The sequence below is a fragment of the Phascolarctos cinereus genome, unplaced genomic scaffold (genome assembly GCF_003287225.1).
Source record: "Phascolarctos cinereus isolate Bilbo 61053 unplaced genomic scaffold, phaCin_HiC Scaffold_4;HRSCAF=312, whole genome shotgun sequence".
Lineage (NCBI taxonomy): Eukaryota > Metazoa > Chordata > Mammalia > Diprotodontia > Phascolarctidae > Phascolarctos > Phascolarctos cinereus.
The window spans coordinates 664,512,779-664,538,021 of NW_027555847.1; the positions used below are offsets into that span (position 1 = coordinate 664,512,779).

Here is a 25,243-nt window from a genome sequence, read left to right on the forward strand (position 1 = left end):
TCCCCCATCAGAACATAAGCTTCAGAAGAGCAAAGACTGTTTTACTTTTCTCCCCGTATTATTTCCTTCCCTATAAAAGGCACTAATAAAGGCTTGTTGACAGCTCACAATACTGTGGAGCAGTTTATAAAGTACTTTTCTCATCTCAACTCAAAGACAAGCAAATGTAATTTATTATTATCTCCTTTTATAGATAAGGAAACAAGATTCAGACAAGTAAAATTAATCATCCCAGTTCACAAAGATAATAAGTGATAGAATCAGGACTTGAACCCAGATCTTAGAACTCCAAGACCAATATTTGTTCTACTATACTTTTGCTCTCTCAGTGTTAATGGTATTTAGAACTAGAAGGGACCTTTAGGGTTATCTAGTCTTATTTCACTAATGAGAAGATTAGAGGCACAGGGAGGACTTACCAAAGGTCACACAGGTGAAAAGTAAAATGGCAAAGCAAGAACCAGACCCCAGGTCCTCTCTTCTCCTTTATGTGCATGTGTGTGTAAAGTGTGACCACAAAGCAAAGAGAAGTAGATAGGCTAACAGGAAGGGGAATGAGATGAGGACTGAGGAGGAAGTGTTACTCTCGCCTCTTAGCAGAGGTGGTAGGATGAATATAGGCACAGAATGAAGCACAGACCTGCAGATACGTATTTCTAAGTTGTGTTTGCCCATATTTATTACAAATGAAGGTTCTGTTGGGATACAAGGGAACCACTGGAAATTAACAGCACATGATCTTGGAAAGGAGAAGAACTACATCTTCCTCAGAGAATGAACTAAAGAAGGAAAGAATAGGAATGATGTAACATTTTAACAAGTGGAGTAGGAAAGAAGACACTCATATTCCAATGATTTTTGCACAAAGTCAGCTAAAGGAGGGGGAGGGGGAAAAAGTGATGCAAAGAATTACAGTAAAAAATACACTGACTCCAGCTGGGGTCAGAGGACCTGGGTTTAAATCTCACCCCTGACACTAACCACTCCACATCCTTATACTTCAATTGCCTTGTCTGTAAAGTGAGGAAGTTGAATAGACTAGCTGGTTCCTGAGGTTCCTTCTAGCTCCATCTCTATTATGCTATCCTTAACACTCTTCTGGAATTTACATTTTTATTTGGGGCTAGGAAGAGGTGGCAGAAGAATGGACAAATTGGTTTCTAGTTCACAAAATACTATTTACTACAGGACAAAGTACACTGGGGAAAGAGTATTGAGACAGTGGGAAAAAGAAACTCATTGTACAGTCCGAATTTATGGAATGCCTCTGCAATGATTTAAATTCTTTCCCTTATCCCAAAGGATCCTGATACCAGCCTGGACGTCAAGTTTGCTCCTCAGAGCTCTACCATGGCTACCTGTTTACCTGACAGGTCAAGTTCAAAATTCTGCCTTTAAGGCTCATCACAATGAGGCACCAGCCTTCCTTTCCTTCTCTCCATATGTTTGCCCTCTACTCAGCCACAAAATACTCTCTTCCTCTCCCACAACTCCTCACCTCTGCATCCTGAAATATGATCCTCAGTCAGGAACAATGTCCCCGCCTCAGACTTCACAAAGGATTTGGTTTTTAGTCTAATTAACTCATTATATATGTTACCCCTGTTTGGGTCTTATCTCCCCTCCTAGAATATAAGTTCTTTTTTTTTTCTTTTCCCAAATGTAAGTTCCCAAATGTCTTTCTAAACTGTGTATGTCTCCCAGTATCTAGCACAGTGCTTTGAACACAGAAGAAATTTGACATTCATTAAATAAATGAATGGCCTTTAAAAGAAAACAGAAATAAAACAGTCTAAGACAGGCCTACACAACCTACAGCTCACAGGTTGTGAGCTGCTGGTAAAGAAAAAGAAAGTACTCATATGGGCTATTAGCTAACCTTAGCAAGTCCTGCTCTGTGAGCTCCTTGAGATTCAATGTAGGCCACATATTTCCCAAAGTCCTGAAACTCCTCAATAGTAGGGCGGAATGTCATGATCTTACAGCTAGGGTTTTGTGGACTTGGATTCTCGGACCCCATGATTCCAAATGGCTCAGTACCAAACCTATGAGAAAAAAAACACATGAATTAATAAGGAAAACATCACCTTAATGTAGATTTCATCGTTGAATCTTTAATAAAAAAAAAAACCTTCCTAAAATTAACACAAGACTAACAGAGAATAAGAATCAGTCACGCTTGTATAATGACAGAAAACACTAATTCATTTTTCTTAAAGAAAAAAGATACAAGACACTAAGATGACTTGATAAGAATTAAAAATAGAAAAGCCTCCTACTTTGAACAGAAATATGGTATAGGAAAGAACAAGAGTTTTTAAGTAGATTTTGACAGTTAAAGGCATCCTCAGAAATAAGGTTTTCATAGCACACACTCACACTCAAGTTATTATCTTGAAATCAATAGCCTTCAGCCACTTCTTAATTGGATTTTGGCAGGAGATAGTATCAGGAGCCACGGTAGAGAGGCAGATGGTCTTTTGTGTATGTCTTAATTTCTTCCTACAAATTATCCACCATAATCCATTCAGGGCACACAGGATTCTGCCAGTTCTCACAATTGTTTTCTACTTAATGGTTTGTTTATTTAACTAGTGGCTGCAGTTCTAGGGACTAATAGCACTTCAAAAGAGCATTTGGAAAACTAATTAACCTAGGACCTAGTCATAAACACTGGTGATTTGGTCAGGCTCAGAATATCTCCTAATACAGTAATGGTCAACTATAAACAAGTCAGTGGATTTGAAAATGGAAGTGTCAATAGGGATATAATCTACTTCACATCAATTGTTGTAACCTCAAATCTAAAATGGCAGAAAGAGTCTTGGAGTCAGAAGGCCTGGCTGGGTTTTATTCCTGACTTTCCCAGGGTTGACTAAGTCATCTCAGGCATGTCATTTTACCTCTGAATCTGTTTCTCAAATGTAAAAGTGGTTTCCCCTACTCCAACCCCTTCCTTACACAACTGCCAAAGTGATTTTCCTCCCCTACCTAATGAACTCCCTCAGCTCCACTTTACTTCTCTGATTAAACAGAAGCTGATCGATTCTGCTTTTAAACCCTGGACAACCTGTTGTGAGCTTAACTTTCCAGCCTCCTCATGCATACATACTCCCTTTCCAGTTCCAGTCTAGCCAAACTAGCTACTACTTGCTGTTCTTCTCTTTGCAATGTTGCTGTTCCAACATTTTAGGCCTGAGATGCTTTCCTCTCTTCAAAGAATCCCTGATTTCCTTTAAGACTTGGCTCAAGTCTCACTTTCTGTAGGAAGCCTTTTCCTGATTCCCCTCCTTCCCCCACTAATACTGCCCTACCCTTTAACTACCTTGTATTATTCTGTACATATTCTGCATATACTTATATGCATGCCATTTCCTCAAAACAGAATACATAAGTTTCTAGAGAGTAGACACTGCTGGATCATAGCAGGGGTTTAATAAATACTAGAGATACCATCAGCCCTGCCCACATCACAGGGCAGTCATGAAGATTAAATGAAATAATGCGTCCAAAAGTACCTTGGCAACACTAAAATTTTTTACAAACATGAGGAACTAAATTATTATTATTGGCATCAAAGAAGTAGGTCTACATTTAGAAACATACAACTGAATTCCTCTATCTTGGAAGAATGAAGAGCTTATGTAAACACATAAATAAATGCTAGAAAAAGGTTTATGGCTATCCAATTTTTTGTTAAATCCAAACTTTTACAGGCCAGGTATTTTAGCACTAAAATAAAAATGAAATGAAAACCACCAATGAAATTGACAAAAATAGATGTTTTTAAAGAAAGGAAACAAAATCAACTATTATGAGATTAAAACCTTAACTATCATTTAAGCTGTATTTTAGTTGCACTGGAAAATTACTCTTTATTCAAAGCAAGACTGTTCTCTATGAAAAAAGAGGGAAAAATTCAACCCAAGCTTTATGCAAAGCAAAGGCTCCCAGCCCCCTCCCCCAAGCATTCTCCCTCTGAAGTCACTAGAGGGCATCACTGTTCCTTCTAGGAATACTGTTGACTTTAAAAAGACAAAACAGAAACAGAAAAGATGTTTACTCAAAGCGCTTTTTGGACAGAAGCTTTGGGAGATGGTTATGGCAGAGTAATTTTATGTACATTTCTAGACACTCATTTCCAAAGTAATGGCTTTCACCACAGAAAGCCTCAGAGCAGAATGGAGGGGTGTTTGGTCTAGCTAATTCTGGAGAAATGATGTGCAGATTTGCCCCTCCACTTCAATTAACATTTTTTAAAGCATCTTCAATGTGCTATGTACAGTGCTAGAGGCTGGGACTATGATGAAAAATGTCAGCCTCCAACTGCAAGTATCTTAATGTCTAAATGTGTTGACAAATAATGAGGTTTTAAAGTTTGTAAAGGTTTTTCCTCACAATAACCCCAGTAAGTTAGTGAATAAATATTTCATAGATGGGAAAACAGACTCAAAACCGTGAAGTAACTTGCCCAAAGTGACACAGTGAAATGACAATGCAGACACTAGAACCCAGATCGCCCAACTTCTGGTATGGCAACAACCTTCATAATACAGGGGGGAAGGGAATACAAATTTCTATAGTGCCTGCTCCAGGTACTGTGCTAAGGGCCTTTTACAAATACGATTTCATTTGTAGGTGCTGTGATTACCCTCATTTTTTTTAAAGAGTTGACTAAACTGAAGCTCTGTGTAAGTGACTTACCCAGGTCACACAACTAGTAAGTATCTGAGGCTAGTTTTGAATTAGTCTTCCTGACTCCAGACCCAAGGCTCTATCAATGGCTCCACCAGTCACATCAAAAAATACACACACACACACACACACACACACACACATTTATATATATACATACATACACAAATTACATATATTCACACTGTGAATATATGTAATTTACAATTATAATTTACATAAATATCAATCAACAAGTATTTATTAAGGACTTACTATGTGACAAAAACTGCTAGGTGCTGGGCATACAAGAATAAAAAATGAAAACAAGAATTGTACAGTCTTAGGATGGGCGTCAGGGTAGAAAGACAGTATGTACACAAGTAGGTATGTACAAAATAGTGAGAAAGCAAATTTGAAGAATGGCAGACCACTAACAGCTGGAAACAATCTTTTACTTCTTTTGAGGTTTAAATTTTTCTCCTCCTCCCTCCCCACCTCCCTCCCCAAGAGGGCACGCAATCTGATATGTAGGCTATACATATACATTCCTATTAAATATATTTTCACATTAGTGATGTTGTAAGAATTAGAACCAATAGGAGGAACCACAAGAAAGAGGAAACAAAACACAACAGAAGAAAAAAAAATAGCAAATAGTACGTGTATGCTTCAATCTGCATTCAAATTCCATAGTTCTTTCTTCTTTGTGGATAGCATTTTCCACCATGAGGCCTCTGGAGATGTCTTAGATCCTTGTATTGCTGAGAAGGGTAAAGTTCATCAATATTAGTCATCGTGCAATGTGGCTGTTGCTGTGTACAACGTTCTCCTGCTTCTGCTCACTTCACTCTGCATCAGACATACAAGTCTTTCCAGGTTTTTCTGAAGTCAGCCTCTTCATCATTTCTTATAGCACAACAGTATTCCATTACATTCATATACCACAACTTGTTCAACCATTCCCCAGCTGATGGGCATCCTCTCAATTTCCAATTCTTTGCCACCACAAAAAGAGCTGCTATTAATATTTTTGTACATGGAGACAATATTTTATAAGGAAGAAATGTGACAAGTGTAAAGGTCAGATTGTTAAAGTGCTCCTGTGAAACTGAAGGCCTTAAAAAAAAAACATTGAAGATCTAAGTGGCTTAGTGGACTACAAGCTCAATATAGTCAACACTATGATTAAAAAAAATAATGTGAGCTTAGGTCCGCAATGACTGACACTGAGCACCTCAGAGGCAGCAGTGGATCTTTAGGGGCTTTGAGTTAGAGCTCAAACCTCAGTGTTAGCACAGAAGCCTCCAGCCCAATCTCAGTCCTCATGTACTGGCAGGCAATGTTATGGACCGACTGTGGATGTGTTCTGAGGTCCCACACAAGCTTAGCACTCCTCTGGTAACAAGTGGATCACCACTGAGAAACTCAATGCCAAGGGGCAAAGCATGCCCAGCTAAGTGTGTCAACTTTTTTTTAAACCTCTTTTTGGTTTTATATCTTCTTCATTAGCAACTGACTACATTTCTTCCCTTCCCCTGGCCAAACCAACCAACAAAGGCTGCACATGACAGTGTATGTGGTATTTCACATCTACAGTCTCCCCACTGGCAAAGGAGGGAGGGAGGGAGGGATGTTTTCTCAGCTCTTCTTCAAGGACCAAGCCACTTGGTCCTTCTAATTACACAGCCTTCACCTTTGTGTTTATTTGGGCTCTTCTGTTCTTTTCACATACCAAGCTATAGTCATTGTGCATGCTGTTTTTCTATTTTCCTTATTTTGTTCCCAGCAAGTAAACTTGTACAGAAAGAAACAGCTCACTAGAAGCTCTTTAGAAGCCACGAATTGCTTATGGTATTCTCTGGAAGGCTAAGTAAGCTCTGGTTCCCAACACGGGGAAAGGTCTGAAGTTATGAAACCCCAATATGATTAACATTAGTGGTGTCAAAGTCAAACAGAAACAGAAGAGAGGGAGCAGGTGACACAATCCTGCACACAGGGTCCCTGCAGACCACATATTGACTGCTACAGTTTTGAAATGTAACGTTATCTATGTTTTATTCTATTTGTATTTATTTTGTCAAATACACATTTTGTCAAATTATATTTTAATCTGATATTGAGTTGCCCTGGAGAGTGCTGGCCAAGAGTCTAATACCTCTGATTCACATAGTTCCTCATTTCTACAGGACTTCCAAGATTTTTTCTTAATCATCCTGTGAGCTGGGTAAACAGGTATTATTAGTCCCATTTTAGAGATAAGGACCCTGAAGCCCACAGAGCATAACTGACTTGCCCAAAGTCACAAAGCATTTGATAGAGCTCAACCTTCAACCTGGATCAAAGCTTAGTACTCTTTTCACTACAATGTTATTTCAACTGAACAACACATTCAAACACTGTTAAATGCCTATTTGCCATGGCAAATTAATAAGGCAAAAGATACAAAGGTTATAGATTAGATACAGTTCTTGTCCACATGAGGCTTATAGCCTTACAGAAGAAACATAGGCACCCAGAATAAATAGCTACCACTTCTACTGCCTGAAAGTCTACAAATACTTTCATCATTCCTCATAGTAACAAGAGGCAGGTATTCCATTTTACAGGTGAGGCAATGTAGCTTAACAAATACACTCCCCAAAGTTAATGTAAGACCTTCAAAATGCAGAATACAACGTTAAAGCTAAAGGAATCCCTGGAGATAAATACAACACTTTTGTACACATGAAAAAAACTGTCATAAGTAATTAAAATGCCTTCTGAGAACATGCAAAAAAATGTTACAATACATTTACATGATACCAGATCACAGAACCAGATTTTAAAATTAACAATACTTTAAATCTTCCTTTTAAACACTTTGCTGTGGAATTTGCTATTAGACAACTCTACCCAAAGAGAGTCAGTAGTACTGACAATTCCAGAAGGTGCCCATTATAACACCCTATAACCTGACTCCCTAGTCAAGAGCAACTACGCCTGCCTCTGCCACCAAAAAGAGCATGCTGCTTAAGGAATTTGCTAACAGTTTGCCTCCACAGATCCTGAACTATGTAAGCTTTCTCAATGGACATGATATATCATTGTGGAGGCACTGCAAAATAGTGGAAAACAAAGGGTATCAGTTCAAATCCTTTCATCTACTATTTCCCATTCAAATTACTTGAAAAGTCACTTAAATTAGTACCTTCATCTGTAAAAAGAAGGTGTGGGCCTACATTGATATCTAAAGTCCCTTTCAAACTCTAAAACCCTGATCCTAGTAGGGGCTTATTGATAAGGCACATTTTATTTAATAGGCTTGTTAAAAACATAAATCACTAGTAGCATCAAATTCATTTAACTGGTTTTTTTAAAATATAGTAAAGTTACAATTTTGGGGCAAGGGACCAGGTATGAACTGCCTAATTTTGAAAAATATACATCAAAATGTAAAAATAATGCTTACTATTCCTTGGCAGTTCTTAACCTCCCCCACTCCAGGATAGCAGGTGTCTACTAAAGAAAGTCTCACCTGTTTTCAAATAGCCATACAAGGTTTCTCCACCTAAATCCTACAGAACACTATGTATGTTTTTAAAGGCTGAAATCCAAGAGAGCTGTTGGTAAAGACAACAGACTCAGAAACTTCCTTCTGTGGGAAGCCCATGTCTATACAGGCTCATGCTGTCCCTTATGAAAAGGCCCATCTGTTCCCAGGAATTAGACTTACATTAAATCTTAACTCTTCTCTGCCTTTCGGTCAAGGTCCTTCATAATCTGACCCCTCCTCTTTCCCATCTATTTAACCAAAATGATCTCTACTCCCCAGCAGGAAGCCTCTGTTCCAGCCTGGAGGCTATCCTCAGGGTTCTGTCATCAATCCATACTTAATCCTCATTCATGAATTTAGTTCCAGGTTCCTTTTCCCCATTCATAGCCCCCTAAACGTGTGTTTGCAAACTCTCCCTATCCCCTAAAGCTATTTTTTTATCTTCTCCTACATCCCTTAGATCTCAGCAACTCCCAAAGTTTTTGATTCTCACCTCTGTATCTAGGCAGCTGATGTATCTATACTTTCAGCCTAGCCTTCTTATCCTGAGTAAGCAGGCTCAAAAAACCCATTTTCATCTACCTGGATTTTCAACTACTGGCACCTCAAACTTCCCCATCCCCACCACAACCAGCAACTTCTGCTGAATTCCCTACTTCTGTAACTAAAAGTAATCTTCCTAGCTAATTCAAAATCTCAGAATCATCTTTGACTCCTTTTGTCCCCACCCTAATAAAATCAACAATTACCTCTAAAAAAATCTTTCCCACGGACCCTTTCTCTCCAGTCCCACTGGCACCATCCCCAACCAAAAAACTCCTAGTTTCACACCCTCCAGTCACCCCTTTGCTTCTCCAATCCTAATCTACCAACCTACTCGCCAGACTCATTTTAATAAAAGCTTAGTTCTCATCTCATTTTTCTGTTCAAAAACTCAATAGTTTGCCTACTGAAGAAAAGTCCAAACTCATTAACCTGGCTTTCAAGGACTAGCCCAAACTACCTACCTTTTCTAACCTCACCTCCCACTCTTCCCTTCCCAGGGGTCAGACGCTCGACGCTCCCTAAACATATTCTGTACTTTCTAGCCTCAGCCTGCTAATGCTCAGCCCCACCCCACCCCACATCCCAATCATTCCACCTATCCTTCAGCTGCCAGTCTCAAAGTCCACCTCTCCCACACAACTTTCTCTGAAGCCAAGATAAAAGTGATCCTCCCTAGCTCTCTCCACCTGAACCTTATTTCTTCTGCACTGAGTGTTATTTATATCTATCTTAGCTCCTTTACTAGCTTATCATCTCCAGGAAGAGGAATCAAGTCTTACTCATCTTTGTACCTCCAACTGGTGCTGCTAATTAGCATGCAACAATTATTTGCAAAGAATCAATTTGTACTCCTTCCCTTGAAATGCCATCTTCTACCTACCTAAGTCTTGCCCACATCATGGGTGGCCTCCTATGTGAATAAAGCCTCCCTTGGTTACCCCTGAGCTCACACGATGTCTGACAACAGGCATGCACTAAATGAATGCTTAATGCTTACTTGCCCTACACTGATCCCTCTTGCTGAACTACACTTAAATACCAGTTCAGAACTTCATGCAGGTTACACATAGCTCCCTGGGTATTTGTTTTACATGCATGTCTTATCTCCCTTTACTAGACTACAAACTTCTCCAGGGCCAAGAGCACATCTTCTTCCTCCTGTTTGGTCTTCCCTGCTGGGCAGACAAAAATCATATTGTGCTTAACACAGCATTGAGGACATAGATACTTAAAGACTATTTTGATTGACCTGCTTCAGCTTTTGTGAAATGTCAGGCTGTCTGAGCTGTAGAGAACTACTATCTAAGTCCACCCTCTCTCCCTCCTTCCTTTTACAGGTGAGGAAACTAGGGTCCTTCAAAGTAGCAGGGGCTATCACAAGGTCACAGGGGTAGGAAATAGTGTCAGCATTTGAACCCAGATCTTCTGATTCTAAATCCAGTGCTCTTTCTACTACAGTACCCCGAAACCTGGCTACACTGAGGTCCAGCTGACCATACATCAATATAATATGAATAAGCCAATCTTTGCTTCACTGGATACTCAAGAATTTTTTTTTGGCAGCTGCTGCTAAGTCCAAGAGGACTTTTAGATGACCTACAGTATTTACTCAATGGCCATTCCACAGAAGTTGAAAAGGATCATGTTAATAAATGCTTTATTTTTCAAAAAGTCCCAACAACTTTGACTTAACAAATCCTCCCCCCTTCCACAAGACAGTCATACAAGGTTTTACATCCCTATATCAGCTCATTAATTAGCAAGCAAACCAAGGTACTGATAAGTTTAGTGGTATGCTTGTGAGAAATAAAAGAGTTAAGTTTCCACATAAGTAGATAAGAAATCAGCACAGGATAACTTGTGGGGGGGGAGAGATATGACAACACAATTCTAGGCACAAAATGTATATTAAGGAGTGGGGATCACATGTATATAAAATATATGAACAGGACGTATAAGGAAGATTGTAACCCAGAAGGATTAGGACCAATCCTGATCCAGAAGGGAGGAGTTAGGCAACTACTAACTTATAAAGCTTGCTCTTGCTTCTGTACTCTCTCCTTCAAAGAAGGTGTGCCCGCTTCTCTCCAGAATCGAAAGGACGCACTTCAACCTCTTTAATAGAAAGTCTTTGAGACACCAGTCTTAGGAATAGAGTCTAGGGTCTTCTTTATAACATGCCCAAGACACATAATTAATCAATAAGCATTATGAAGCACCTACAATCTGCTAGGCATGGTACTAGGGATAAAAGTGTATAAAAATATATGAAAAGTCAAAATTGAAGACAGTTGCCTTCAGCATTTGTTGAGTCCTAGCATAGGAAAAAGTCATAAAAGCATAAAATTTGTAATTTGTAAGGGACTTCAGCAGCCATCCACTATCGATGGAGTTATGGTGATGGGCTTATATGATTCATGTTGGACCCCTAAAAGGAAAGGTCCATGTCCTTGGGACCTGGACCCAAAAGCCCCTGAACTTTCCCATACATTTCAGCAGCCCAGATTCCTGGCAGTCCTTGAGGCACCCGCCCATCCCAATATAATCCTTTTAATTGTCCTTTCATTGTGATACTCCAACCCAGCCCAGCCTTTCATTCTGTTACCTCGGACCAGCCCAGGCTACTTGCCACTCCTTGATCCCATCCAAATCTTCTCACAATCTTTTTCCCTACAAAAAAGGTCAGTCTTGTCTCTACCAAATGCGCAGATTCTTAAAATCTTGCCCACTTCTATTGGCAACACAATAAACCTTGTCTCTAACTGAAAGAAGGCTTGAGTGGTTGAATTCTTTCAAGGCAGACCCATGCCCTTTTGCTCTTGCATTTTGGGGTTCCCAGCACTCTTAGACTGCAACAGTATTACAATCTGTACACAAAAGGAATCCCAACCATAAAATTCCTGACAAGTGACTTCCCAGCCTCAAACTTGAAGACAATTATTATGTCCCCCCTGAGTTTTATTTCCTCCAGATTAAACATGTTGAGTTCCTTCAATCAATCCTAATATTGATGGGGTTATGGAATTTGAAACTGGACCCCTAAAAGGAAAAGATGATAATACAATCAGATAGATTCTGAACTGACTGGATGGATGGGCCAGGCTCAGAGGAGTTGTTAATGGTTCCATGTCATTGTGGCAAGAAGTCTGAGTGGAGTGCCCTAGGGATCTCTTCTTGACCCTGTGCATTTAACATTTTTATTAATGACTTGGATAAGCAGAAATGGTATGCTCTTTTATTAACGACTTGGATAAGGTAGAGATGCAGAAGGCTGGGTGGGACAGCTAACACAGTGGGTAACAATAAAGATCCAGAAAGATCTTGACAGTCTGGAGCAATGAATCTAAGGTGAAATTCAGTAGGAATAAATATAAAGTCTTGAACAAAGACTACAAAAATCAACTTTCCAAGCAGAAGAGAGGAGATATGGATTTTTGTGAGATGGAATCACTACTTCTCTTTCTATTTTCATCAATCATCATTTTAATGATCTATTCTAGAATTTAGGTCAAGAAACCTGAATTTAAGCCCTGGTTTGGCCTCGTGCTTGACTGCTTAATGTCATCAAAAGACAGTTCAAGAGGCCTCAAAACATACAGTTATATTCTGTAGATGAATCTATAAAAGGACATTCCCTTCATAAAACTCTCTTCACCAATTACCATCCTGAGCTAGGTGTGAACCTCAGATTTTCCTGCTCTATAAAACAGAGATAATATTTGTCTACATACCTACCAGGTTAGTAAGGAAAGTCTTTATATGTGATACGGAACTACACAAATGTGAATTACTATTATATAACCATTAGCGAAGCCAGCTCTCTTTTGGCATATAGCTCTCCTTCAACATATAGAGCAAGGGCTCAAAAGAAGTATGTATGCTTGTTGGAGGATGAGAGGTAAAGATGTAGAGCAGCAAACAGGGACTATTTGGAAAGGTCCAAATAACTTTTTTTAAATCCCAAAATAGTTCATCTATAGTACTATTTATGAAGACGTTTTTCCCAATAAGCATATGAGGTAGACAGCATATGTATTACCCTATTTTATCCATTAATTAATCTAACACAAAAATGTACTCTGAAAATAAAAAACTAACATTGTAGAGACACAGTCATCTAATGTTGTCGCTAGAGGCATCATCTAGTCCAAACTCGTCATTTTACAGATGAGAAAATTGAAGCCCAGGGAGGGAAATCAACTAGCACACTTGCACACAAGTCTGAAAGTTACATCCCTAGAACTCAATACCAAAACAGATAACAGAAAAAAAATATGAAAGACTGACAAAAGAGTAGCACAAATTACCAAATAACACAGCCATACTAAGCTCTTAAAAGCAGGTTAAGTTGGAGGTTACCATCAAGTGTGCCAGACCACCTACCACCTGTATGAGATTCTTTGTTGGTCACAAAATCCAGGGTTTCAAGGAGCATGGAAAGTTTCCTAACTTCCCTTGAGAAAACTAGAGACAGTCTCGTCACTCAAGACAAAGTGACAATCATTGTCTGTTTCCATTGTTGTACTGGTCAGAGTACTGGACTTAGAATTATAAAGACTTGGTTTCACATCCTGCCTCCGACAACTCTATGACCAGGATAATCATTTAAGTTCTTAGATCCTTGGTTTACTCATAAATGCTTATACAGTATCTACCTCACAGAGATGCTACCAAACTAAAATGAAATAGCATGTAAAGTGCTTTGCAAAATTTCAAATGCTATAAAAATTTCAGAAATTGTCTTATTTTAAGTGAGAGGGCCTCAATCAATGAAGAAACCACCATAAAAACCAACCAACGAAAGGCTATGTAAACTGGTACTAATGCACCAATTCCCTGGTTTACACAGAAAGGCTTACATAGAAACTTCCACCAACTTAATATCATACAGCTGTAACTGTATGGTTTATTTATTGTTTCATTTTGTTTAAATTTAATTACCAGTCTGAGTAATAGGAATAAGCAGGAAGCAGGACAGCAAGAATAGCAGATGAAAAACTAATCCTCAATTGCATTTCTTAATGGTACTTTCTCTTGGTACTACCCCATCTATACAAGGAACTCCAATCGCCTAGGTAATCCTAGCTTTGCCAAATATTCACTGTATAGCCTTAAACAAGATAATCCTCATCTTTCTAGACCTCAACTTTCTCCCTTTTAAAATCAGGAGTTTGAACAAGACATGATTTTAAATAGTCCTTCTTGTTCTGGAATCCTATGATTTAGGACTCCTGCTTACTTGTTGCCCCAACATAAACTTTTGGTTTTTCAATGACAGTCCTGAATGCTCTCTAAGGGTTATAAGTCTATCTTCACCGTGAGAATCCACTGACTCCTAGTTTATTCTCCCTATATAGTATCTAATATTTCCTAATCTACAACATACGTTAGAAAGCAGTCATTTTACGAGAAAGTCTCTTTCCATTATGGTGAGGCACTAAGAGCCTCTTCCAGAAGAAACCGTGGCCTCTACCATACTGGGTCTCCTGCACCCATCCCAGGACTACAAGGGCTTTTCACTCCCATCCCTATCTTACAACTTGGACATGAACTACGATAGGCAATGTAAACAAAATGCCAAAAAGGCAAAAAGAGCAGACCCTGGAGAAGGTACATTTAGTAACCACCCCAAATGCCAAGTAGTACATACCAGCTCTGCAATATTTAAATTAATTGAAGCCTTCCTTTATTTCCTCACTTGACAATCCTCTCCAGCTTCCCCTTTCACAGCACTTTCTTCGCACCTCTTTAATGCAGCATGACATATGAACTGGAGAGCTAGACTTGGAGTCAGAAAGCTATGAGTTCAGACTGGCTGGGGATGTGGCCATGAGCAATTCCCCTAACAATTCTGAGTCTCAGTTTCCTTACCTGTAAAATGAGGACAAAAACAGCTATAAGCACCTATCCCACAGGGTTGTTTGTGAGGCTCAGAGATGGCCCTCTGGCCCACCTGGCTATGCTTGGAGTGTATATTCCCTCCTCATCTCAGCATCTTGGAATCTCAAGTTTCCTCCAAGGTACAACCTGTGTTATATGATTCAATGTTGTATGATTCTATGGGAATTTTTCCAGGCCAGGCCTCTCTAGCTGTCAGTACTCTTATCATGTATATATACTTATGTGTCTTACATTCTAGCAGTAGAATGTAAGCTTTAACAGGTCAGAGACACTTTTGTTGCATCCTTGGGCCTGGTACAGTACTTTGAGATATTGGGTACTTAATAAATATTTGATAAATAGTGTTGGGATTGTATAAGATATATAAAGGGATTTACAAAGAAATCTCAAGATCCTTAGTCAATTAGCACTTATCATGTGCCAGGCTCTGTGCTAAAGACTGGGACTACAAATACAAGCAAAAAGATAGTCCCCTGCTCTCAAATTTATATTCTAATGAGGAAAACAAAATTAAAACAGGAAGCTGAAGGAAGCAAATTATGGACAAGTCCAATCATTATTATTACTGCTACGATTTTGTATTACAGCTGTTTATTTCCAGGATAGACTATAATTCCATGGAAGCAGAGGGTATTTTCATGATCTGAATTTAGTCCTCTTTCCCTATCCTCATCCTCCTAGCCCCCAATCTAGTACAATGCTTTGTACATAATTAGGTATTTAATTATTACTGAACTTAAAAATTTTAAGTGGGGAGGTTGGTCTGAAGGAGGAATAATTCAATTCAACTACAGGAAGACTTCCACATTGAGAGTACTAAAGTGGGGAAGGAAAAGTTACCCAGGGGCAAGGTTGATCTTCAATCTCTACTTTTGCTTCAGGTAACAACTGCTTTTAGCCTCCAAAATAAAAGCATTTCTTCAGTGCTGCAAATAACCTTGGGTTCATGATAACAATAAGAATATAACAGAAGAAAACAGATTTATAAAATATCCAAAGAAAAAAGTACAATAATAACACAAAAAAGGGCCTATCATCCAGGATGTGTAAAATATTGCTCCCCGTAAAACTAAAAGATTAACACTTCCTTCTCAAAAAGGAAAGAACTGATAGACATTCCAGGATCCCAGGATAAAAGAGTTAAAAACTTACAAAAATACTTCTGAAGCACTTCCCAGAGTAAAGACTGAGAAAGTGCTGGGTTTATTGAACAGAACAGAAACTAATTTACATTTAGATGGAGCTATGAAAGGGCTAAGATCCAAGAAGGGAACTAAACAGCCATCAGTGGCCAATAGCCACATAAACAACGACGTATCAGCAAAGAAGCATCAAATAAATTGCTCAAACAGAGGTCTTCATATAAATGGAGAGGTTTATGATAGCAATACAAGAGCAACTCATTGTGGGGCAGCTAGGTGGAGCAGTGGATAGAGCACCCACCCTGGAAACAGGAGGACCTGAGTTCAAATCTGGCCTCAGAAACTTGACACTTACCAGCTGTGCGACCCTGGGCCAGTCACTTAACCCTGATTGCCTCACAAAACAAAAACAACAACAACAACAAAGATCAAGTCCTTAAAACAAAAAATCATAAGATTTAATTGTTATTGAGTCATCCTTAGGAAACATGGACTGATGGATCAACAAGATTTTTTCCAAGGAACCAAGAAAATAGGCATTTATTAAACTCCTACTATGTGCCAGGCACAGTGCTAAGTGCTTTACAAATATCCCATTTGACCCTCACAGTAATCCTGGAAAGCAGGTGCTATAATTTCCCCATTTTACAACTGAGGAAACTGAGGCAGCCACAGATAAATGACTTTCCTAGGGTCACATGACTAGTAAGTGTTTAAAGCTGGATTTATCTTCAATCAAACCACAGAAATTATGCAACATCACTCTAAGGAACAAAAACTTAGCACCTAACAAAGAGACAATAAAGTGGCACTATCATTACAAATGACAAATTTCTGTACTACAAATACAAACCCTTAAAAATTCAACAAGCAAGCTGCACAGAACTACAGCATACAGATACAAAATTGTTGCCTACTGTCATCCAGATACTGACCCATAACAATTTAAATAGATGTCACCATGCCTAATCCTCAAAAATTCCAAAAATTATGTGGGAACAGGATAAAATACTTAACATCCCATCATTCTCTCTGTAACTGAAATTATGCCGGAGCTGCTTTCAGTTAACCTACAAAAGATGAGCTTCCATTGCAACTGCTTTTATCCAAGCACTGAAAGCAAATCTTTTATTCACCTGCCCAACTGTCCACTGAACAGTAAACAAAAAAGAATAGGGTAACAACTTGTCCCAGAGCAGTTTCTATTTGGACCGAATATAAAGATTAAAAGAATGAGAATAGCTAATATTTCTTTAGTTTTAAGGTTTGCAAAGTGCTTAACAAAACTTCTCATTTAATTTGAGGTAAATACAATTATTATCCCCATTTTGCAGGGGAGGACAGTATGACTTTTACAGGTTAACTGTCTTGCCCATAACCCAGGTTCCTCCTAACTACTAATGCAGTGCTCTTTTTCTAGGACCATACCACAACTCTACTCTCCAAGGCTTAGTCAATGAAACACAAGCTCTGGGAGATCTTACCAAGGTTGAAAGGTTTCAGCTAAAGGCTATGTTGTCACCCAAGCATTAAGACTCATCACGAGGTAATGAGCGAATCTTATTCTCATAGGATTTGGCTTAAGGAGGGAATAACATACACATTCAGTTGGGTAAAGAAATCTGTCTTACCCTATGGGAAAATAGGGGGAGAAGGGGACAAGAGAACAGAGGGATGATAGAGAGGAGGGCAGATGGGGAAAGGGGGTAATCAGAAGCAAATACTTCTGAAGAGGGACAGGGTCAAAAGAATAGAATAAATGGGAGGGCAGGATAGTATTAAGGGAAATAGAGTTAAGTTTTCCACAACCAGTCTACTATGGAAGTGTTTTGCATAATTGTACGTGTATAACCTATATTGAGTTGCTTGCCTTTTCAATGAGGGTGGGTGGGGAGGGAGGAAGGGAGAAGATTTGAAACCTAAAGCTTTAAAAACATAAGTTTTAAAAAAATGTTTTCACATGCTACTGGGAAATAAAAAATACAGGAAATAGGGTACAGAAGTCTGTCCTGCCCTACAGGAAAATAGAAGGGGAAGGGGATAAGAGAAGGGAGGAAGAGACAGAAGAGGGCAGACTAGGGGAAGGGATATTCAGAACACATGCCATCTTGGGGTGGGGGGAGGGGTGAGATGGGGTGAAAATCTGGAATTCAAAATCTTATGGAAGTAAATATTGAAAACTGAAAATAAATAAATTTATTTTAAAAAATAAAATAAAATGAAAAAAGAAAGAAAGAAAGAAATGAATAAGAAAAAAAAAAGACTCATCACCAAAAAGGTTAGTGATTAATGTCTTCACCTCCAGCATCTTCCACAGGAGAGGCAATGAGCACTCTATTTGGAGTCACTCGCCTTCCTGGGCCAGTGTTTCTGTCATCTGTAAAAAATTATGGGATGGTTTCAATGGCTTTAAGGTCCCTCCCACTTCTAAATCTACAGGGCTTCTTAGAACTTTGAGTAAATGTGGTTTCCTCATATGTGAAGGCAATTTTCATACCCCAGGGTGCAGTAGTGGGTGATGTTTTACAGAGAATATCTTAGGTTCTTTGACATTAGAGCTTTCATACAATGCTTTCAAAGACTGAGAAATCAACAAAATATGTACATGTCAGTTCATGGAGGATTCCTTTAAGATTACCATTTCAATTACTTCATTTTATAGATGAGGAAACTGAGTCCAGTAAAAGGCAGTCTCCTGACTCCGCTCCTGACACCTTAACCCTGTCTTCCACTAAACTATACAACTTCCATATCCAACTTTACAGCCACGTATTAAATTAAACCACCTATTTAGGGCCTTAAAGTAATAAGGAAAACTGGCTTAGTATAGAACTTGCTATTTAGCCTGTTATCCAAAAAAGAAATGCCCACATTTGGCCTCAAAAGGAAAAGGAACAAGAACTTTTGAAGTCTAAAAACAAATGCCTTAAATATAAACAATTCTGAGAAGTCCTCAAGTGTTAACTATCCAAATGTTTGCCGTGGACAATGGACTAAGCTTGAGGATAAGCTTGAAGCATTTAACTCAGCCAAGAGGAAGCTCATCTAAGGTCAATGCCAATGGTCCCTAAACCAGTTACCTTGTAAATATTTTTTATTTACTTAATTCTGTACAGGATGTGTCCTTCTTATATCATAATGCCCAAGGACTACTTCATTTTGGTCTTTATATCTCAGGGTCTGGCATATCACTAGGCACATAGTAGGTCCTTAACAAAAGTTTAGTGATTGAACTAAATGAAAGGATTAGAGTAATCTCATTCAAGTCAACCTAACTTGGGTTTCGAGAAGGTTGTGCATGTGTTTCCCACCTATTCCAGTAAAAAACAGTATGTGCATTGTCTCATTCCATATGATAAATACCAAAAAGCTTTGACATCCATTTCACAGAAAGTAACAGAGAGTTGGGGAGGATGGCATTCAAGCAAAAACAAATGGATGTAGTCATTTAAAATAATAAAATTGTAGCTCCCAACTATAGCCTAACTTAATGAGAACAAGCACCAGATGGGCTTCTAAAGTTTCAACTCTTTAACTGTTTATCCAGCAGACACACTTCAAACAATGAGGGGGTGGCAGCATAATGTAAAGAGCCAGAGTTAGAGTCAAAGGACCTGGATTTAAATCCCACCTGTGTTACTTTGTATAATCACAAACCCTCTTTAGGGTTCAGCTTCTTCATCTGTAAAATGGAGGAATCGAGTCAGATACAGTATATCAATGCAATATTTATTAAGTGTGTACCACATAAGGCTTTTGTGAAGTTGAAGTTTAGGTTAAGACAGAATCCCTTCACTCCCCACTCACTTGAATTGGCTTTTACCTTCCATTCTAGCTCTAATACTTACCATCTCACCTGACATACAGAATGAGTGACATAATAGAGGCATCAGAAAGCTAAGCCAACTGATCTGCCATACAAACTAAACTCAAGGAACAGCAATTTATAAAGCAGCTTGAATAAGTAGTTCTGTGAGTAAATCAAAACCCTCAAATTCCTAAACAATGTTTTCTGTTATATCAGTAATGCAGGCTCTTCCATGCTAGTTTCATGTCATACAATGAATGTCTGCACAAAGAATAAGTACAATACGTTTTCATATATTATTTCTTTTAAATGGCTGTATAGTCAATGATCCTCTCTCTGTAACTCTTTGCAACTATGTAGCTATCCAAATTGTTCTTAACAAAGAAAATACAGCATGGGGGGGGGGGAGAAAAACATTTTAATTAGACCCAGATTGTATATATGGTCACTTGCTCTTCAAAGACCACATCCCTGGTATGAAATGACCCACTCAAATTAAATGTTTCAGTTCTCTCATTCAAGGATGAAAATTACAAGAAAAAATGTGCTAGAAAACAATCATGTCCAGCATGAAAAGGGCCAAAAGCAATAAATATGAATTCTAGCTATCCTCATAATGAAACTACAGACAAGTGAGTCTAGAGCTCAAATAAAATCCTTTCTCCTCCCTTATATTTTCAAGCAAAATTTTGCAAGGTGACTTTCCAGCCCACTGATCTAAACAGCTCCAATTAAATTAGAGGCTCTGGATAAGAGCACTGGGCCCAGAGACAGAAAGAATTGAGCTCAAATTCAGCCTCAGATACTTATTTGCTCTGTGACGCTGGACAAGTCACTTAACCTGTTTTGCCTTTCTTCAACTATGGAACGGAAGAACAACTTCCCATTGTTGTTGAAGTCAAATGAGATATTTGTAAAGCATTTAGCACAGTGCCTGGCACACAGTAGGTGCTATATAAATGCTAATTCCCTCCCCCATAATTTTGTTCAGTTGAACATTAGACAATGGCCTGGGAGATACAAAAAACTTACAAGCTCTAGCATTTCCAGATACCTGAGGAGTAAAAGAGTTCAAAATTCTACTGTAAAGATTTCTAAAGATATAAGCTATCATCACGAAGGAAAATAAAAATTAGGCAAGATTATTTGGTCTCTAATTACATGTAGCAAGAAGGACACCTTCATTCTTTCTAATGATTCAGAGCTCCTATACGGGAGGGGAGGGGGAGGAATTGAATCTCCACACTGAACAGTCCACATACCAACTTCATCCTTGCAAACTGCATTCCCATAACCTAGAACCATTAAAATGCTTAGAGCTTAAAAATGTTCCAATCCAACTCCCTCATTTATAGGTTGAGACTCTGAGGCCCAGAAAGGGGTAAGTGATTTAACTACCTTAACAGCCAGCTAGTCAGGCCTTCCAGTTCAGCACTCTTTTACTGTGTACAATGCTGCTTCCTAAAAAGCATCTGGATATAAAGTAGGGATATGTATAGGATGAAACAGGCCCGGTTATAGAGTTACGGAAAAGAGACCTGGGAATCTTAGTTAACTAGATAAATAGATAGATGGGGCAGTGGCTACAGTGCTAGATATGGAGCCTGAAAGACATAAATTAAAATTCTACATGAGTCTCTAGCATAGCCTCAGTTTCCTCATCTGTAAAGTATATAACATACCTCACAGGGTTGTTATGCAGATCAAATGATATAACCTATATAAACTGCTATGCAAATTTTAATGTCTTATGTAAAAGCTAGCTGTTATAAAGTATTGTAAACTCTACAAAACAATAATGTGGGATAGTTGCCTAAAAGCTGAAGCAATCCTGGACTGCATTAATAATCAGGATAGGGATATTATATTGTCAATATCCCCTTCCCAGGTCAGATCACATCTAGAGTGTTTAGTTACCACAACTTTTACAAAGGACATTGATAAACTGGAGTATATTCTGTGAAGAACAACTAGAACGTTGAGTGATCTGGAAACTATGACATAAAAAAGTATACTGAAAGTACAAAGTATGTTTAGCCTGAAGAGAAGACTTCGAAAGAAAGATCACTATTTCAAGTCCCTTCCAACTCTAAAATCCTAAAACTCATGCATATAAAGGCTCTCATGGGGAAAAGGGATGAGCCTTACTTTGGCCTAAAGGGTAGAGCCAATGTATCCCAAAGAGGTCATACAAATGGGAAAAGGACCCACATGTACAAAAATATTTATAGCAGCTCTTTTTGTGGTGGCGAAGAATTGGAAATTGAGGGGATGCCCATCAATTGGGGAATGGCTGAACAAGTTGTGGTATATAAATGTAATGGAATACTGTTGTGCTATAAGAAATGATGAACAGGCTGACTTCAGAAAAACCTGGAAAGACTTGTATGGTCTGATGCTGAGTGAAGTGAGCAGAACCAAGAAGACTTTGTACGCCATGTTATGCAATGACTAAGATTGTTAAACTGAACCTTTCTCAGCATTATGGGGATCTAAGACATTTCTAGAGGCCTCAGGATGGATAATGCTGTTCACATTCAAAGAAAGAACTATGGAGTTGGAATGCAGATCGAAGCATACTATTTGCTCTTTTTTTTTCTTTTGTTGTGTTTTGTTTCCTTTTTCTGGTGGTTCCTCCCATTGGTTCTAATTCTTACTTACAATAGCACTAATGTGAAAATATGTTTAATAGGAATTTATATGTATAGCCTATATCAGATTGCTCACCATCTTGGGGAGGGAGATAAGGAGCCAAGAAACAACAGTTGTGTTGCAAAGGCAATCTTTTTGGCTAAAAAGCAATTCTCTAACAATCAGAACTTCCCCAAAGTGTAGCTGTACCTCTACAGATAACGAGATCCTCCTTACCATTAGTCTTAAAGGCTAATTGTCAAGGATGTAAAACAGAGGAGATTTTCGGATCTTTTATAATCTCTTAGATAAAAATTATCAATTAATAAGTATCTGTGTATGAAATAAGCCTTACTTCCAAGAAGCTTAGAATGTAATGGAAAAAACAAGTACACTTATTCTCATGGACAAATACAAAGTGAATACAAAACAGTCCAATACAAGATAGTTTGGGAGGGAAGGAAGGGAAGGTAGGAAAGCTTTCAAGTAGAAGGAGGTGCCTGAGCAAAGACTTGCAAGGAAAAGAGATTCTGTGAGGTAAGAAGGGAGTGCATTCCAAGAACAGGGACCTGCCAATGCAGAGGCACAGAAATGGAAGATGAGAGTGTCAATGTGAAGACCTGATCTCCCCCTCTCCCATCCTCTGCACTGAGGGCCTTGGTATCTCCACCACCAAAACTCATGCCAATTACTGAGAACTCCCTTTTCTCTAACCCCCTTGCTAAGGCAAATCCTTCCAAATGAGCTCAAGGTCTTTAATTGACTTTTTTTCCTCCTGAAATATCTGGGTAATTTCAGTCATCTTTTTTTTTTTAATAGTTCCCTGGGCCTCCCTTTTGGATTCCTTCCCCTTTAAGTGTTGTTTCCCTGTGGACTGAACATCAAAGCTATCTCAGCCTCCTCCCACATCAAGCAATTCACAGTTCACCAGTCTTGTTCTCCACCTGAACTGACTTCCATGAGGACAAGCACTAGCCCCAGCTAGATTCGAGACTCTTCCTCAGGCTTAAAGGAATGCTATACAGCCACAAGTGTCCTGCTCCACTGCCCTCTGTTCCTCAGTTTTCTGGCTGAGTTCTGTTGGGGCACAGAATCCTGCTGCACTGTTGCAACTTGAACAAGCTTCTCCCTTTTGGATTTCCATGACGCTGAGTGGCTTGTAGAGCCCTGAAGCATGGTGGGCCATGTGGGGTGTGGAGTGGTACTGAATTAACACAATAGGGGTTAGGGATGACTAAATTTTCTCTGCAGTTAGTTCATTAAATTGTTAACTAGTTTGGGTTCTTTGTATCTTTGACCACAGAGACAGCCAACTGTTTTATCTCTTAAGCAAAATTCCTATTTTGGGAAGGTTTGAGAAGCAAGGATCAGAAAAAAATGTCTAGTTTTCCAACTTGTTGGTCATATGACATGAAATTCCCTCAACATTAAGAAACCCTCATTGGATAGATCCATCCTCACCACTTCGGTGCAGGCCCTCATCAACTTATGCCTTGATTACTGCAATAACTGCCTCAAGTCTCTCTCCACTCCAATACATACTCCTTTCAGTCACTAGAGTGATTTTCCTAAAACACAGGTCCAGTCATGTAACTCCCCTACTCAATAAACTCTGGTGGCTTCCTATTGTCTCAAGGAAAATATACAAAATGCTCTATTTGGCATTCGAAGCCTAGCCCTCTCTTGCCTTTCTAGTCTTTTTACACTTTACTCTCCAATATTACTTCAATCCAGTGACACTGGCCTCCTGGCTGTTCCATAAACAACATTCCATCTCTCTGCTCCCAGAATTCTCTGACTGTCCCCCATGACTGAAACACTCTCCCTCCTCCACTGACTACTGACCTCTCTAGCTTCCTTTATGTCTTAACTAAAGTCCTATCTTCAACAGGAAGCCTTTCCCAATCTCTTAATTCCAGTGCCTTCTGTTATTTCCTATTTATCCTGTATGTAGCTTGCTTTGTATATATCTCTGCATATATGTTTGCATGTTGTTTTGTGAGCTGCTTGAGGGCAGAGACTCTTTTGCCTCTTTTTGTATCTCTAGCACTTAGCATGGTGCCTGGCACATAGGTGTTTAATATGTTTGTTGATTGACAATTGTATATATCTCTCTTCCCCCCTTCTTGGCTAAATCTCAAGAAAGCCATCTTCAGTTGATACCTCCTCTTTGGTCTCTGATCTCCACACCTCTCACTCAATTTTAAACCCTGGCTTCAGACTTTTTTTATCATTCAAATGAAACTGCCCTCTCCAAAGTTACCAGTAACCTCTTAATTGCCAAAATAATAGCCTTTTCTCAGTTCTCATTTTTCTGGGCCTCTCTACAGCCTCAGACACCACTGATCACCCTCTTCTACTGTATAGTCTCTCCTCTCTAAGTTTCTAGATTCTGTTCTCTCCTGGTTCTCCTCTTATCTACCTGAGTACTCCTCATTAACCTTTGCTGGATCTTCATCCAGGTCACGTGCACTTATCACAGGAGATCATCTAAAGCTCTGTCTTGGGTTCTCCTCTCTTTTCTCTCCACACAAAAATTGGCTGATCTTATCTGTCCCAAGGGTTTAATTATCTTTTCTATACAGATGAAGTGAGCAGAACCAGGAGAACATTGTACACAGTAACAGCCACGCTGTTTATTGATACACTTAGCCCTTCTCTGCAATATAAGGATCTAAGACATCTCCAAAGGTGTCATGATGGAAAATACTATCCACATCCAAAGAAAGAACTATGGAGTTGGAATGCAGATCGAAGCATACTATTTGTTGTTTTTCTCCTTCTTTTGTGTTTTGTTTCCTCTTTCTGGTGATTCCTCCTTTTGGCTCTATTTCTTCCTTACAACATGACTAATGTGAAAATATGTTTAATAGGAATGTACATGTACAGCCTATATCAGACTGCGTGCCATTTTGGGGAGGGATGGGGAGAAAAATTTTAAACTCAAAACCTTATGGAAATGATGGGTTTTTGGGGGGGTTTTTTTGGTTTGGCAATTGGGGGTAA

At 39.0% G+C, this 25,243-nt stretch overlaps 1 protein-coding gene across 1 annotated transcript in view; it reads right to left on the bottom strand.

Moving 5' to 3' along the window:
* The window catches only part of KDM4B (lysine demethylase 4B), a 260,289-nt gene that overhangs the window by 211,496 nt on the left and 23,550 nt on the right, over positions 1-25,243 (bottom strand). Inside the window, 1 exon segment of the mRNA XM_078153991.1 lies at positions 1,880-2,045. Within this exon segment, the coding sequence (XP_078010117.1) occupies positions 1,880-2,020 (141 nt within the window). The 5' untranslated portion in view covers positions 2,021-2,045.